The sequence below is a fragment of the Lycium barbarum genome, chromosome 6, assembly GCF_019175385.1.
Source record: "Lycium barbarum isolate Lr01 chromosome 6, ASM1917538v2, whole genome shotgun sequence".
Taxonomy (NCBI): domain Eukaryota; kingdom Viridiplantae; phylum Streptophyta; class Magnoliopsida; order Solanales; family Solanaceae; genus Lycium; species Lycium barbarum.
In genome coordinates this window covers 126673480-126688263 of record NC_083342.1, presented here as the reverse complement: position 1 = coordinate 126688263, position 14784 = coordinate 126673480, and the positions used below count along the sequence as shown (strand labels likewise).

Genomic DNA, 14784 nt, shown 5'->3' with positions numbered 1-14784 from the left:
AGAAAATAATATTTTTCTAACAGCTAATTCACAATAACTCGGCCAAATTTCTGACAAAATATCTACCGCAAAAAATCATCAATATGTCAAGATTCACATTCGAGTTGGTTCTAATTCTAATTATAATAATGTGTTCGGTTTAGCGTTCCAACAAAGAGATGAAGTACATATCTATTGGCATTACCATAGAACATTGAGTCTTTTTCCCCTTCCTTTTATCCAAACGTCAATGAAAACATAATATGCATTTGTTTATTCCTAAATACTAATTCAACGTACTAACATCCAATTACTTTTCCCATGTATACGTCCACACGCCACACACCGCCCCCCCCCCCCCCCCCCTCTTCCTTTCCCGAGACTAAGAATGAGTGTTGAGATTGTGTCGCCCTAACAAATTACCTTAATCTAATGTGACAAAATATAATTATCTAGTAGCCATTTCCCAAAAGCAATAATTTTTTCTCGAAAATTATTATATGTAATGAACCTTTAGCCATCTCTAAACCCCATACGATATTATTCGAAATGACTTGATCTCCCCTGTTTCTAACTAAAGTTAATTAGTCACGGTGACGCTAACCAGAATGAACAGGATTCTAATTTTCATTTCTCTCATAAACATATATATCATATATACATATAGTGTATATCATTTCTTGTTTACATATAGTTTGACAAAGAATAATAACTAGGCTAAATGACAATATGAAGCCAATGCATGATTTTGAAAAAACTTGGTGAGCGAGAAAGATAACTATATGTTACACAACAGTTAGAATAATGCTTGAAGTGTACGACGGTTTGAGACACTTGTACATGCATGGCTTTTGGAATAGTGTTTGAATGCTTGGACAAATGCCTTGCTTGGTTAAATATTGGATAGATGAGTACTTATATAATCAATGGGATCGAGGACCAATCGGCTCTTGGAAACAGTGACAATATAGAAAATTTTAGTCCAGTAGACTAATAGTTGACCTGACATTCTTTGTTACTGAACTCCTTTAATTAAACCCTTTCATGTACAGGAAGGTTTGGTGGTAAAAACACCATGAGTCAAATAGTATTGTTATACCACCCATGCCCATATGCGGGGATGAATTAGATGCCCCACTCCTTAATTAAAGGTCTCGGGTTTGAGTCCTGAGATAGAGAAATCTCTTAGGGAGTTTTTTCCTCTTTAATGAGCCTTATGGACAGTATTGAGGCTCTTTTGTTAAAGGGGGGTCAATTAACACCTACTCATCGAAAAATTATATCGCGTAAATAGGTCAATTTTTTTAATGTATATATATTATATTTTGAATTGCCTTAGCTTCTTCAGGTGTTTAATTACATATTTCTATTTTGAATTCCTTTTGAAAATCCTGGCTCGATTATTGCTTATGCGGCATAAATCTAGATTAATAGGACATGCATGTTTTGATTTGGCGTAAACACCTGGTGTGAGTAAGTTTTACCAATACTTGATGATTATAAAAAAAAATAGCATTATTATGTCCGAATTCAAATCCAATGCCATCTTAAGTATTATAATAATGATTTGAATCTCACATCCTTCGTTTACATTTGTTAAAAAATTCTTCAAAAAAAGAACCTCTCCGAATATAATTAAACCATATAAAATAAATAAAAAGAAAACCATGTTTAGATCTCTCTCAGAAAGACGCATTCAGCCGCAAATGGGAGTGCCTTGGGTAAAAGGTGGGCAAATATGTGCACATATTTATTTATACTGGCTAGTCCCTATTATTTAGCATAGCATAATTGAGCACGAGGACAAATGCAACTTTAATTTCACTAGGAAAACTATGGTCGCTATTTTCGGCTGCTAATTTTTACGACATTGGGAAATTTAATTAATCTATATACGGACAGACCGAATTGTGTTGAATTTCTTATTGAAAAAACAATATTCAGTGCCATAATAGTCAAATTAATTAGGAGTAGTTATTTATAGGTATTGGACACATAATTTAGCCAAAGATTTGCGATTATACGATTATAGTTTTTTACTTGGTTTACTTCAGTCAAAGCATGAGAAACATATGTAATATTCGATTTTTTTAGAAGAGATCCCATCAATTCGAATAGTGTATCGGAGAACAATTTTTTTGGTATCACCAAATATACAAAAACATCCCACTTTCTGCCCCTATAGCTTTTGAATTAAACTCTTTATATAACTTTTTTAGACCAATTCAATAACATAATTACACTATTTTACGAAAAACAAGCCCTTAGCGACCGGCGGTTAGAAGAAAGTGTCGCTAAAATATACTCCTTACATCTCGTTTAAACTATCGGTTTAGCTCAAAAAAATTATTTCGAAACATATAATTGTCACTTACGAATTCAAGACTAAAGTTGGCAATCTTCAACTATACCTCTAACATTAAAGAAATAGATTTTTTTTTTTAATATTGCTCAATTGTCAAAAACATCTAATAAATACTCTTACTAAACTCTATCTTGTATTTATAACTTTTATAAGTGGGCGTGAAAAAAACTGAAGACAGTTTAAATAGGACGGAGGAAATATATCCCAGCGGCTTGTTAATTTTAAAAGACTGACCCTTAATTTTTTGCTAGAGATATAGGTACGAGTATATATATCTTGTACTTCACTCTACTGATGAAAATTATTTACGAGAAAAGAATTGATTATGCCCATGTGTGTGTATATTACTCATTGAGTTCTAATTTATATAATACATTTTCTTTCTCAAGAGTCAAGTTGACTAATTTTTAAAGCTTAATTGAATTAGTTCAATTCATTATTTCAAATTAAAATTAAGATACTCAGAAAATAATACAAAAAGTACTACTCTTACAACTCTTTTCATGTAATATGATAAATAAATATATTTTAAAATCACAGTTTATATAGTTTGAATGTTGAAAAATAAAAGTGTCACATAAAGAAGGATGATGGGAGTACCTATCATTTGAGCGCAACTCGACCTCCTCGAAAAAAGAAAAATGATATATATAAGTCTTATAAATACATTGTGTTGTAGATGTCCATTTAAATACATAGCTTCCTGAAGAATTTTGCAATCAAGCAGACAACTTGCAAATAGCTCAATTAGGCAACTTCCTGAAAAGTCTTGCAGCAGTTTTCTCAAGTTTACAATCAAGCATGCAGCTTCTAAAAGATTCACAACCGTTTACTGGAAAGCATCACAACAATTTCTTTTCTTCTATAAATGAAATCAATTTAGTTCATTTATATATCTATTCAATTTGAATAATATATCAATCTATCTCTGTTTATGTTTTACTTTACTTTCTTTGTAAACTTTATTTTATAACTAAAAGAAAGTTTTTTTTTTTTTGGGACATGGACTTTTTATGTAGGCGTGGTCTTTGAGGAAGAGCAAGCGTCGCCGCAGCAGATTCTGACGTAGCTCCTTTAATGATAATAAATATTAATTCTTACTATTTCTCACTAAGCTCTAAGCTAACAAAGTACTGTAGAAAAGAAAAATTATCACACATTTTTTTTTTTTTCTTTTGGAATCCGATCAATCCACACACGTTCATGGATTGAACCGACATGTCTACTCTACAAACCAAAAATCTCAAGCAAATACAATAATAGTTTATAAATCAAATTAATTCATGTTCATGTATCTATTTATCTGGCGATGTTTACGGGCAATTTTTTTTTACCATATCCGAGTGTTGCAACCAACCCCTATTGTAGTTTCCTAATTAGCAGTATATTTTGATCCACTTTGATTTTTGAGCCTCTTAACTGTATATGTGCAATATTAATTACCACTTAACTAACTCATATATTTTTTTAAATATAACAGGTTTTCGAAAAGATTTGAGCTCATATCTGTTACATACTTACATTATATACAGCAGTCGATGAAATACGATAAGAAGGAGAGGCAAATAACTAGACTTCGATCAAAATTTAAGATTGCTTTCTCTGTTGAATTTAACTTTTAATATACATACGTTTCACTTGTTTTTTTTAATAGTTATTTTGGCTTTGTAAATCCTTCTTTTTTTTTTTTTTGATTACTTTTGTTTTGTTCCTTCACGAAATAGTATGACTAGTAAACCATCGTGAAATAAGTAATCGTTTCTAACCTTTCAGTCTGTGACATACTGTTCCTAATTAATTAAGGAGGAACACCAATTGTGAATAATATAGACGAGCCAAAAATTGAATCATCGAGTATATATCTTATTGCCTTAGCTATTTAGCTTTAAATGGTATATATATTAATTTGATTGATTATACAAATTGGATAACATCTCTCATCTCTGTATAAAAAGAGAAGAAAAGGTCATAAACTGGTAGGAGCATCTATTGAACTGAGTATTTGTTTACATCTTTAGATGAGATTAAGTTTATATCGTTACTTTAAAGAGAGCGAGAGAGCGAGAGAGAGAGAAAATTATGCTTCTCTATTTAGGATGGAAATAATTCCCTTTGAATCTTGTGATAATCTTCGTCAACTTTGCTTTGTCAAAATAATCTTCATTCTCTAATAATTAAAAGCCTCTTTATTTGTTTTTAAAATAAAAATGTCTTTGAAGACCCAACATGCGTCGGCGCATAATTTGAATATTTCTAGTAATCTTATCTCATAATTACAGTACAAAATATATCCTAGTAGCCTTTCTTCTCACCAAAGTTATTTACTTTTTATTTTTAACAATATAAAAAATTAAGTCAACTTCTCAGTCAGTCGCCCTGTATATGTCCAAATGACTTGATCTTCCTATTTTCTCGGTAATGCAGTAGTCACTGTGACGACAATCAGAATGAACATGATTCCCATTTGATTTTTAGTATATATACTTTGACGTAAACTAATCTTTATTTACTTTATATATAAAATCAATGGGAAAAATTAGTAGAAAATTGATTGGATCGAGGACTAATCCAATCTTGGAGAAAGTGACAATTAAAATAACTTAAGTCCAATTAATAAAATAGTTGTCCCGACTTTGGTTTTTAAATTTCCTCTAGCTTGACCTTCTCGTCGCCTTTTATATTTCAACTTTTGTACCACTAAGTTAGCCACAATATAATGATCAAGAGGTCGAAGAATTTATTAACTTGGACCTCTTGATTATTACTGTACAATTGAATTTGTCATCCTCCTTAATTAACTCTGTAATTAAACCATAAAATTATATAATATATTGGAAAAAGGTACTCCCTCCGTCTCAAATCATCTGTCGCAATTTTTAAAAATAATTGTCTCAAATTATTTGTCGTTTTAAAAATTCAAGACAAAAGTAATTGTTTTTTTCCATTTCACCCTTAGTAGTTATTGTTCTTGAAGACTACAAACACCTCAATTGTGGGTGATGCTATGATTATTCAAATACCCAATAAAGGGTAAAATAGTTAAAAATCATTGTTGATTAATGTTTCTTAGTAGGTGTGTAAAAAAAAATCACCACAAATAATTTGACACGGATGAAATATATAATATCTTTTCAAAAAGCCATAAATAAAATAAATCAAAACCAACTTGTAGACTAAAAAGAAGATGGGCAAGTGGTGGTCCAAAATGTACACATCTTTACACTAATCCCTATTATCTAGTAAGTAGCAATATAATTGAGCAATTGGAGGTACTATTTCCGGCTGTTAATTTTTATGACTCTGGAAATCTAATATACTGAACGCCCGACTTGTGTTGAATTTCATTTGTGTGGAAACAAAGTTAACAAAGAATAACCAATTCCATAAATAGTCAAAAATTAGTTGCTTGTAGGAATTGGATACATAGTTATAAATCAACAGTATATATATTTGTAGAAATGTTGGTTTTTACTAGTTTATTTCAGTCGTAAATATGATAAGTTGGGGTTGAAGCATAAATGCATCTGGAACGATAATTTTGATATTTGAATTAGACTGATAATTACTACTTATTAGTTAAACGAAAACGTCATGTCAGACATACTGTCAAATTCGAAACTGATTCAGACCAGACAATGTTCATTTTCCCAAGCAATAGGTCTCAAAAAATATCTAGACTATCAAATTTAAATATATGTACCACGTCTAAGTCAAGATTTCATTTTGAGAGAGTTGTGATCAGGAGTAAAATGCCACTCAAACCCAGAGTTAGCTAGTTCTTCCAAAATGTGGCAACCGCAGCAGTTGACAAGACATTTAGTGTAAAGAAGAACAATTTTTTCCTCGTCTTTATTCATTGTCTGCTGCGAAAGAAGAATACTTTTTAAACAGGAAAAAAAAAATAGAAGTATCAAAGAGGAATAGAGCCCGTTTGGATTGGCTTATAAGTTGGCTTATAAGCTGTTTTCAGCTTTTTTGAGTGTTTGGCTGGCCAGCTTAAAGTCATTTTATGCTTAAAATAAGCTCAAAAAAATAATTGAACCCATTTGACTTAGTTTATCTAAAGCAGCTTATAAGCTGAAAACAGCTTATAAGCCAAAAAAAATAAGTTGGACTACCCCAACTTATTTTTTTCAGCTTATAAGCTGCAAACAGCTTTAAGCTGTAAGCCAATCCAAACGGGCTCATAGGGGGCAAACCAATTGTTTCTACCAACCTCCTGTTTAAAGAACCATATTAAAAATTCTATAAAGATGATCTCTGCAATACCAAATCCTAACATATTCAACATGCTGCATGCACATTAGAATTCTTTTCCAGACAAAGTTGTTTGAAGGTGCTTTCTACCAATAATTTTCTTTTGTATAGTTAAAGCAACTAACATTTTACCACTAACTAATAGGATCATTGTTAAGAAATTCTTTTCCAAACCTCTGATCAAAGGCACAATCCTTTTACCAGGATCTCTAGAAGGTAGAAAATCTTTAACTGGAAAAGCACATTAAGCACTGCCAAACCCTCTCTATTCTCATTGCTTCCCACAAAATCTAATCGAACAAGACAAGATCAGAAAAGTTTCCCACTTCTAATAAAGTACTAACAAAATTCAATAACCATTTTGGTATATCATTCTGGTTGAGCTGTATCAAGAAGAAATTCCACCAACATCTCCAATTCCAGAGTGGAGCGGCAACAGAAACCTTGACTGTACTCCTTGCATAGCCTTGAATGACAGCTTTGAATTGATGTACTGCGCACACAGAAAAAAAAAACAAAAAGGGACCGTTTAGTGCCATGAAATATTTTGAAGTCAATAAGCTGGAACTTGTATATTTTAACATCTAAAAGGCGATTCCACAAAGTCTACACCTCTTCCAACAGAAATGTTAATAATAATAATAATACAATAAAAATTAGGTCCATATAAACAATCACAGCATCTTCAGACAATATTTCAACTGTTCCGTGTATGAGAAATATGGTTTTGTCAACTTGAAAGAACAAACCTTTGCAACATCTCTGTAGAAGGCACTGATCTCCTCCTCTGTAAGGCCGCCCTCATCATCATTTTCCTCCCAGCCCAGAGAACGCAAAAATGCAGCCTCTTCCTCTTCTGAACAGAAGATTGCATCAGACTTCGACAAGCTCTTGTCAGTACTATTCTTCCCATCAGAAGAGTCACTGTGGCATGTATTTTCACCCAAGCTATCAGCTGATTGCTCAACCCTTGGGCTCTCATCAGATAGTGAGGCATCTTGATCCTGAGGGATAGCATCTGCTGTCAAAACTTCTGAAACACCAGACTTATATAAAGATGATGGTGATACAGCACATCCTTCACCATTGACAGCTGAACTGCTTCCAATAGATTTCCTTCTCATAAGATTGAAGAAATCATTCCGACTCCGAGCTTGGGATGATAGCTTCTTTTCCATCATTTTCCCAACAGGCTTGCGTTCAGAGGTAGAGGAAGCAGCATTACTTGCTGGACTCTGTGTAGAAGCAGATGGAGGAACGGCGAGAAGGGCATTTGGCCCTTTTGTGTGTGTATTTGGGCTCAAGCTACTGTTCACACCATTCCTCTCTCTTGTTGGCTTAAAGACGTGAAGCTTGCTTGAGAGACCTTGACAGACAGGATGAGACGATGAGACAGTTTGCTGCTGCAGCTCAACCTTGGTTCTCGGTTTATCAGAAGGATTTGGCACCTGAAATCAAAGATTGCAGGAATGTATCTTATCAAGATAATAATTCATGTCTAACATATGATTAATGGAGTCTACGGGGAGAAAAGCTAGTGTAAACAAAATTGGGCTGAAATGATTTGACTTGATCAATTTATTAGATGAATAATCAGACTCTTCTAATGTGATTTTTGCAGTCTCTAGTTTTGACTCCTGCAGCTTCATTAAGTATTCTACCAAAACCCTATCAAACTTTATGCATCCTCTAAAATAGGCAACCAGATTATGACTTTTTTCCGTCTTTCACTTATTACTTCTTTCCATAATTTCCTATAACGCTAACCTAGTCTTCACTGATAATTTTCACTCTAATGCCTTCAGAAAGGCATGCAATATGTTGCCATAAGTGTGGCACGTGTCTGTATAGGAAAGCATACATGGATCGTTTCTGTGCAATTAGATTATGCATATAATTCAAAGTAACGCCAATAAAAATGATTATTTCAACAAAAGATGCAATCCTGAATTTTTGCTCTTCGGTTCTTGGAAAATTACTAGACTAGACAGTAATTTAACAATTTTTTTAAATCGTACACCAATATAGATTTGCCAAACAGAAAACTCACTGATGTTGAATAATTTCAGATACATGAAAGAAGCAATAGTGGATGAGTAGATAAAACGTTTGATCTCAGGTAAGTATTCTTCAAGTCATGAACAAAGAAAATAAGGATTCTTCCACTGAAACACTGAAGAGGATCCACATATACCACTTCTTGCATCATATTACATGACGCCTTCCCAAATACAAACCACCAGCAAGGGCTGCACTGAGACAAATTTGACCCCTCTTTTTTGGAGGTAATGTATTTTGTAACCTAGGAAACTAGGCATTTGTGCATAATAAGAGCACCTCTTAAACCACGTCCAAAGATACCACAAATAGTACAGATACTATACTTCCAGTAGTTTAGTATGGTTTGCAGGAAGATAAAAGTAATATAAAGCCTCTTTTTATGAAAAGAGATATCGAACCTCCTTCAGTCCAATTGCTGGAAAGGCTAACATTGAGAGGGGATCCAGCCATCCCATCTGTCTGCCTTTGAAATGGTGACAATTGAACAAGTCATCCCTGTGACTTTGTAAACATTCCCTTTTTGGTTACAGTCTCTTTCTACTGTTTGTTATTTCAGTTAAGAGGCAATAAAATTGGACAACAACTCATTTTATGTGCTTTTGGCAAATGGCAGCCCTTTTTCTTTTTTTTTTTTGGATAAAGGCAAACAAATGTTGAAGGCTCTGGCAAATGGCAGCCCTTAAAGAACCACCTAGAAAATCAGGACTTACCATTTGGAGGAAAGAGAAAAGATCAGTATTGGTAGGAGAAAAGGCTTGGCTTTCCCGAGTTAGTGAGAATTGGTCATGTCTATGTCACAAGAGCAAACCCGGTTACAAGTTTAACCGAGACAGGAAGTCTCACCTGTAACATGTACAAGCAATACGAAAATGGAACACAGCTCATCCATAATACCTTGTGATACATGGACAATCAGTCAGGCGCAGGATAATAGTTGGCAAGTCTGCTATGATCTATCATCCGTTGAAAAATGCTTAGTCACAACAATGTCTAACTCAATCATAATGCTCTTCACTTTCCGTCTTCTTCCCACCCCCTCCCTTCCAATTTTATCCTTGAATCCCACAATACATCAGAGTCGGATGATCTTCCCATACAGTTTTTAAGCACAACAAGAAAATCATAAGAGCTACTGAGGTTTTGAAAAGTTGGAAAGGCAAATGGTGATATGTTAAGGGCTCATTCACAAATCACAACTCGACCTAACAACTAAAGAAACATTTTGCTAAAAGACAAACACCTTCTTTTGCATCTCGCCTGGCTATGACTACTTACTTTTATGTGCACCACAGCTATTGTTAGAATGTAAATCAATAATCCCCAACCTACCCCAATGAGAGTTGTCTGGGGAAAAGATAACAAAAAGGAAGAAATAAGGAAAGACAGGTATACACTGAATAGGAAATGATGCAGCACCACTAGACCTGGTTGTTGGTTGAACTCGGTACGGTCTGTGAATTTCAGGGTTTAAAAATACCAAGTCAGCTCCAAACTTCATTTTTTTTTTTTAAACAGCAAATCCAAATTAATTTCTATTTCATCAACTGGGATAAAAAAATAAACTATAATTTCCTCGAGATATAGAGCCAAGGAAAATTATACAATCCTAAATATAGTTTTTAACAATTGAGAGCATGAGACAGAGAATCAAACCCACAAGCCACAGTTATTAGGCCAAGGATTAAAATTAAGAACCAGTTCTCCAAGTTATGAATTAAAATCACGATCGGTAAAATAGCTTTTAACAGTTGAGCTGAAAAGCTTGAACACATGAAGAATCAAAATCCACAAGCCACAGTTACTAGATCGAGGATTAAAACCAAGAGCCAATTCACTAATTCTCCCAGTTATGAAATAAATGATGAATCTATAACATAGTTAAAAATCCATAAATGAATTGTGTTAGGAAATTCTTGAAAAATGGTTCATTTATAACTGAAATAAAGGTACAGACAATTTTCTCAGTTTCTAACATCACCAAAAAAAAAAAAATTACTAGATTGTTTTTTCTTCCACTTAAATGTTCAAGAAGAAAGACATGAAGGCAAGAAAAAAAAATCTTCTTTCAGTATGTAAGAATTTTTTCTTACACGCTTTGATGAACTTTTTTTCTTTTGATAAGAATTAAGATAATACACTTTGATGAACTCTTTCAAGCATCAACTATGTGGAAAACAAAAATACACATTTTAATGGTCAAAAGGTGCTGGCTAGAGAGGAAGAGAATGCAAGATCAGTAAGAGCTAAGAAGGAGCTAATGCCTAATAGTATATCCAACTTCCGTCTTACTTTCTCATTGAATGAGAAGATGAATAGACGAGCCAATAAAATGAGATATGCTATCTTGAAGTGAACAATCTTACTTATGTGACGGCTAAAAGTATTTCCGAACAATCCCGAAAAACCAAAAAACAGGGAGGCGAGGGGGAATGAAACTGACAGGTTATAAACAGGTGTGAAATAATTCACATCCATTAACCCATTAACTTGCACAATTTACTAAGTTCCTAATTCATGAGCTTCCTAACTCAAACACAATTGTGTGATTTTGAATAGCAAATAATTCAGTTTTAGAAACGATATCCATGAATTCCATGCTAAGCACAAGGTATCATAAATGGACAAAGAAGCATGATAAGGTGAATAACTCTGTTTCTCGGAACATCACGCCATTTATTCTCTCTGATTGTCATTGTTACAACACTGTCTATGCTATTCATATTGGTATCTGACACTAAATCGCCGTTAGTCAGGATACACGTAGACCATGTTATCTAGCTATGCCTAATAAATGCATTTGTATAATTCATCATGCGAGAGAGGGGAAACTACACGAGTTAAAGGTTCCAATCAAAACTTATGATAAAGATGTCAGTACCACAGAAGGGCAAGTCATTCAGTCAATTAATTGTGCTTCATAGTAAAACTTTCGGAATAACTTTCATGTATCTAGTAATTAAACATCTAGAAGAAGAAAAACAGAAAGTAAATAAGCAATTAGACACCTAAGCTATCCAAAAGATGATGGTTGCAGAAACCCTTACCGAAGCCTTAGTTACCAATGGTTTCAGTGGTATCAATTGCCTAGATTGCTTCATAGCAAGCTCTTCAAGTCGTTGATTTGCATGGGATAACTGTTATGTTAAACACTAAGAATGAGCATATAAACTTTCTAATGTAAGCCACATCATATAAACAAAAAGGGAAACCAACCCGGGAAGTAGTCTGAGGACAAGGAGGACCCTTGGCGACTGTTTCAGCCATATTAAGACCCCTGCCAATTGACTTGCTAGAAATCGGAGAAGGAGGTCCAGAAGAAGCAACTTGTTTCACAGAAGATAGGCCAGAGTTATTGTTACCGGCCACTGCCGTAATATCTGCCAGAGCAGAAGCCGACTTATTGCCAGTAGTGCCTGATGTGCCCGTTGGTAAACCGTGAGTCATGGTACCCAAACCAGGAGATCGGACTCTTCCAACCCTAGGTGATACTTGTCGTTCTTCAGTTACTATGGGTCGGATGCCACTGTCAATTGCTTTGTCCACACCACTAACTGAAGCAAGCGGGCCACCGCTCAAATTCCTAGGCCATTTCTCACTAACTCTACCAGAAATCATCGACTGTGACTGTCTAAACCCCTCATCCTCAAATAGGTCCCAGCGATGTTTCCTCGAAGTATCAGGAAGGTCCCTTGACCTATGATTTCCTAAATTTGATTTCTTGCAGTACTTGTTAATATCTTTATCCATGTCACTATGACGATGGCTTCTAAAACTATTGTAAGATCGCAAGTTAGGGGAAATACTACTGTTGGAGCACCATCGGTTGCCTGATGAGATGGCTCGATCGGATGCAGCAGGATGCCTCAACTCTCTATCGCTCATATTCATTGACAGTGATCTATTATTTGCAAGTTTTGATGGGGCAGGATCATCTATAACGAGAACACAAAAAAGGAAATAGTTCAAGTGAAATGAAAATGCATGTTTCAGAAAAAAGTATGGAAAGTGTTAGAGCATGAAAGTAACCTGAATGTAACGGGGACAACGCAGTAACAAAGCTTGTCACATGTTTACTGCTCCTTAACCATTGAGGGGCTAATGTTGGCTCACTGCTTTCCATAACACTACTAATGAACATTATCCAAACAAAGAACAAAAGGAGGAAAAAACCCACACTTTTCTTCAGTGTAACTCCTAATATCAACCCTCACACGTGTCAACCTAATTTAGTTGCCATGCCTCCAAGCAAACCAATTTCTCTCTTGAACCAAAAAGGCACAAAAACTGAACCAAGTCATATTAACCTGCCGTTCGCCACAGTTGCTCACAAAATTTGCTTTAAAAACAAAATCACCATCCTATAAGTAGAATTGTTTGTCTCAACTAACCCTTTGTCCTTCCCATGTTTCTCAATGAATTGGCTATAGAAACAAAATCAGTCTATAGGGGTCAAATTAAAAATGTTCTGAACCCTATGATTCAAAAAGAGACCACCAATGAAACTAAAAAATTCAGACAATTCTAAGCTCACTGCAACTAGGGGTTATTCACTATGTGCACTATATACAGCAAATCACTTTATTCAACCATAACAATGCCTTTTCACCTTATCAAATACCATCAACAAGAAGCCTCTGTAATGCTTCCTTCCTCAACTAAAATAGGCTATAAAATCTCCTCATAAGAATTCTAATAAAGAATAGTCAAACCCTAGATTTCAAAACCAACAAAAGAGACCAATATAGGACACCATTCACAAGAACATAGTCCAAAAAAAAAAAAAAAAAAACTTTGGTCCTCCAAAAATCCGAAAAATTACCCACAAATCAGAACAATAAGCGAGTAAAGAAAAGTCAATTACCCAAAATTTTGGATGAAACCCAATAAAGAAAACTATAATCTTCTATACCATCATTATAGAACCTAATTCAGTCCCTGGGAGGTTTTTTTTTTGTTTTCTTGTATGTGTCAAAGTGTATATGAGGAAATTCTCAGATAAAGAATTAAAAAAACCTTTATAGTAACAATTAAGAGATTTAATTAATGAGTGTGTGTATAAAGAGTTCTTGAGAAAGAGAAACACTTCTCGCTTTCTTTCTTTCGATTGAAGCGTGTAGAGGAAGAAAAATATTAGGAGATCAGAATTACAGATATTAAAGGAAACAATACCACTCCAAAAAAAGAAAAAAAGGAAGCAAATATTAGTACTCCGTTTTCTACGTGTAAGTTTGAAAGACCAGAAAGTGTGGTCACCAAGCATTTCCTTTTTCTTTTTTTCTTTTTTTTTTTAAATCAAAATAAAGTTTTGGAGAAATTTCTTGAATTTATTATTATTTTGAAAATAAAAAAACATTTATCGGATAACAAATTTACAAAACGTTTTTTGTAAAATTGAATGTTTTCTTGGAGAAATATGATCAGGTAGTTATAGTTTATTTCGCTAAGCTTTGAAAAGTTAAAAGTGTGTTTTTTAATTTAAAAAAAATTAGAGAGTTGATGTTTCCAACGTTTTAGGGGAAAAATAAATATTTTTGAATAGCAGCAAAAATGAATCTTTAGAAGCTAAAACATATAACTTTTCTCCATAAACACTTTAGGATCTTTGGTCAAGCATAAATTATTATTTTTATAGTGTAAAAGCGTTTTTAAAATTGAGTAAATAGAAACAACTTAACATTCTCTAAAAGTATTTTTTTTTTTTTTTTGTAAAACTTAGACAAATGACGCTTTTTAAAATAAGTGAAATCCGAAAGTTTTGTTAAACAAGTTATTAGACTCGTTACTTTCATCTAGAGGTAAGTTGAATTCGATTTTTTCACACCTGTGTAATTTTTTCCTTGCCGTGGAAAATTCCAGCTTACTCCCAACTGTCCAAGAATCCAAGCATTACTTTGTTGATATTTTGTCTTTCTTGTTCCTTTGTTTGTTGCTATCTTTGAAATTCTTGTTTGAGAGGTTATACATCATTTTATTTTTTTATTTGATAAAATTGACTGTAAAACGATGTACACAAAAAGATAATGTAACAGGTTTAATTTGGTCACGTCCTAACTTGAAAGTTTAAACAAACACGTCATACAATTACTCGGCCTTGAAAAAGACGAAGGAAGAGGAAAAAACAA

General features: G+C 33.8%; 1 protein-coding gene across 1 annotated transcript; it reads right to left on the bottom strand.

The window, feature by feature from the left end:
• Positions 1-6566: 6566 nt before the first annotated feature.
• On the bottom strand, positions 6567-13820 carry LOC132598734 (uncharacterized). Its single transcript, XM_060311799.1, has 5 exons — positions 12689-13820; positions 11876-12594; positions 11707-11796; positions 7351-8049; positions 6567-7094 (listed from the first exon to the last, which is right to left on the bottom strand). Exons 1-5 carry the CDS (start codon positions 12798-12800, stop codon positions 6990-6992), a joined length of 1725 nt encoding a protein of 574 aa, XP_060167782.1. The 5' UTR covers positions 12801-13820; the 3' UTR covers positions 6567-6989.
• Positions 13821-14784: the final 964 nt, after the last annotated feature.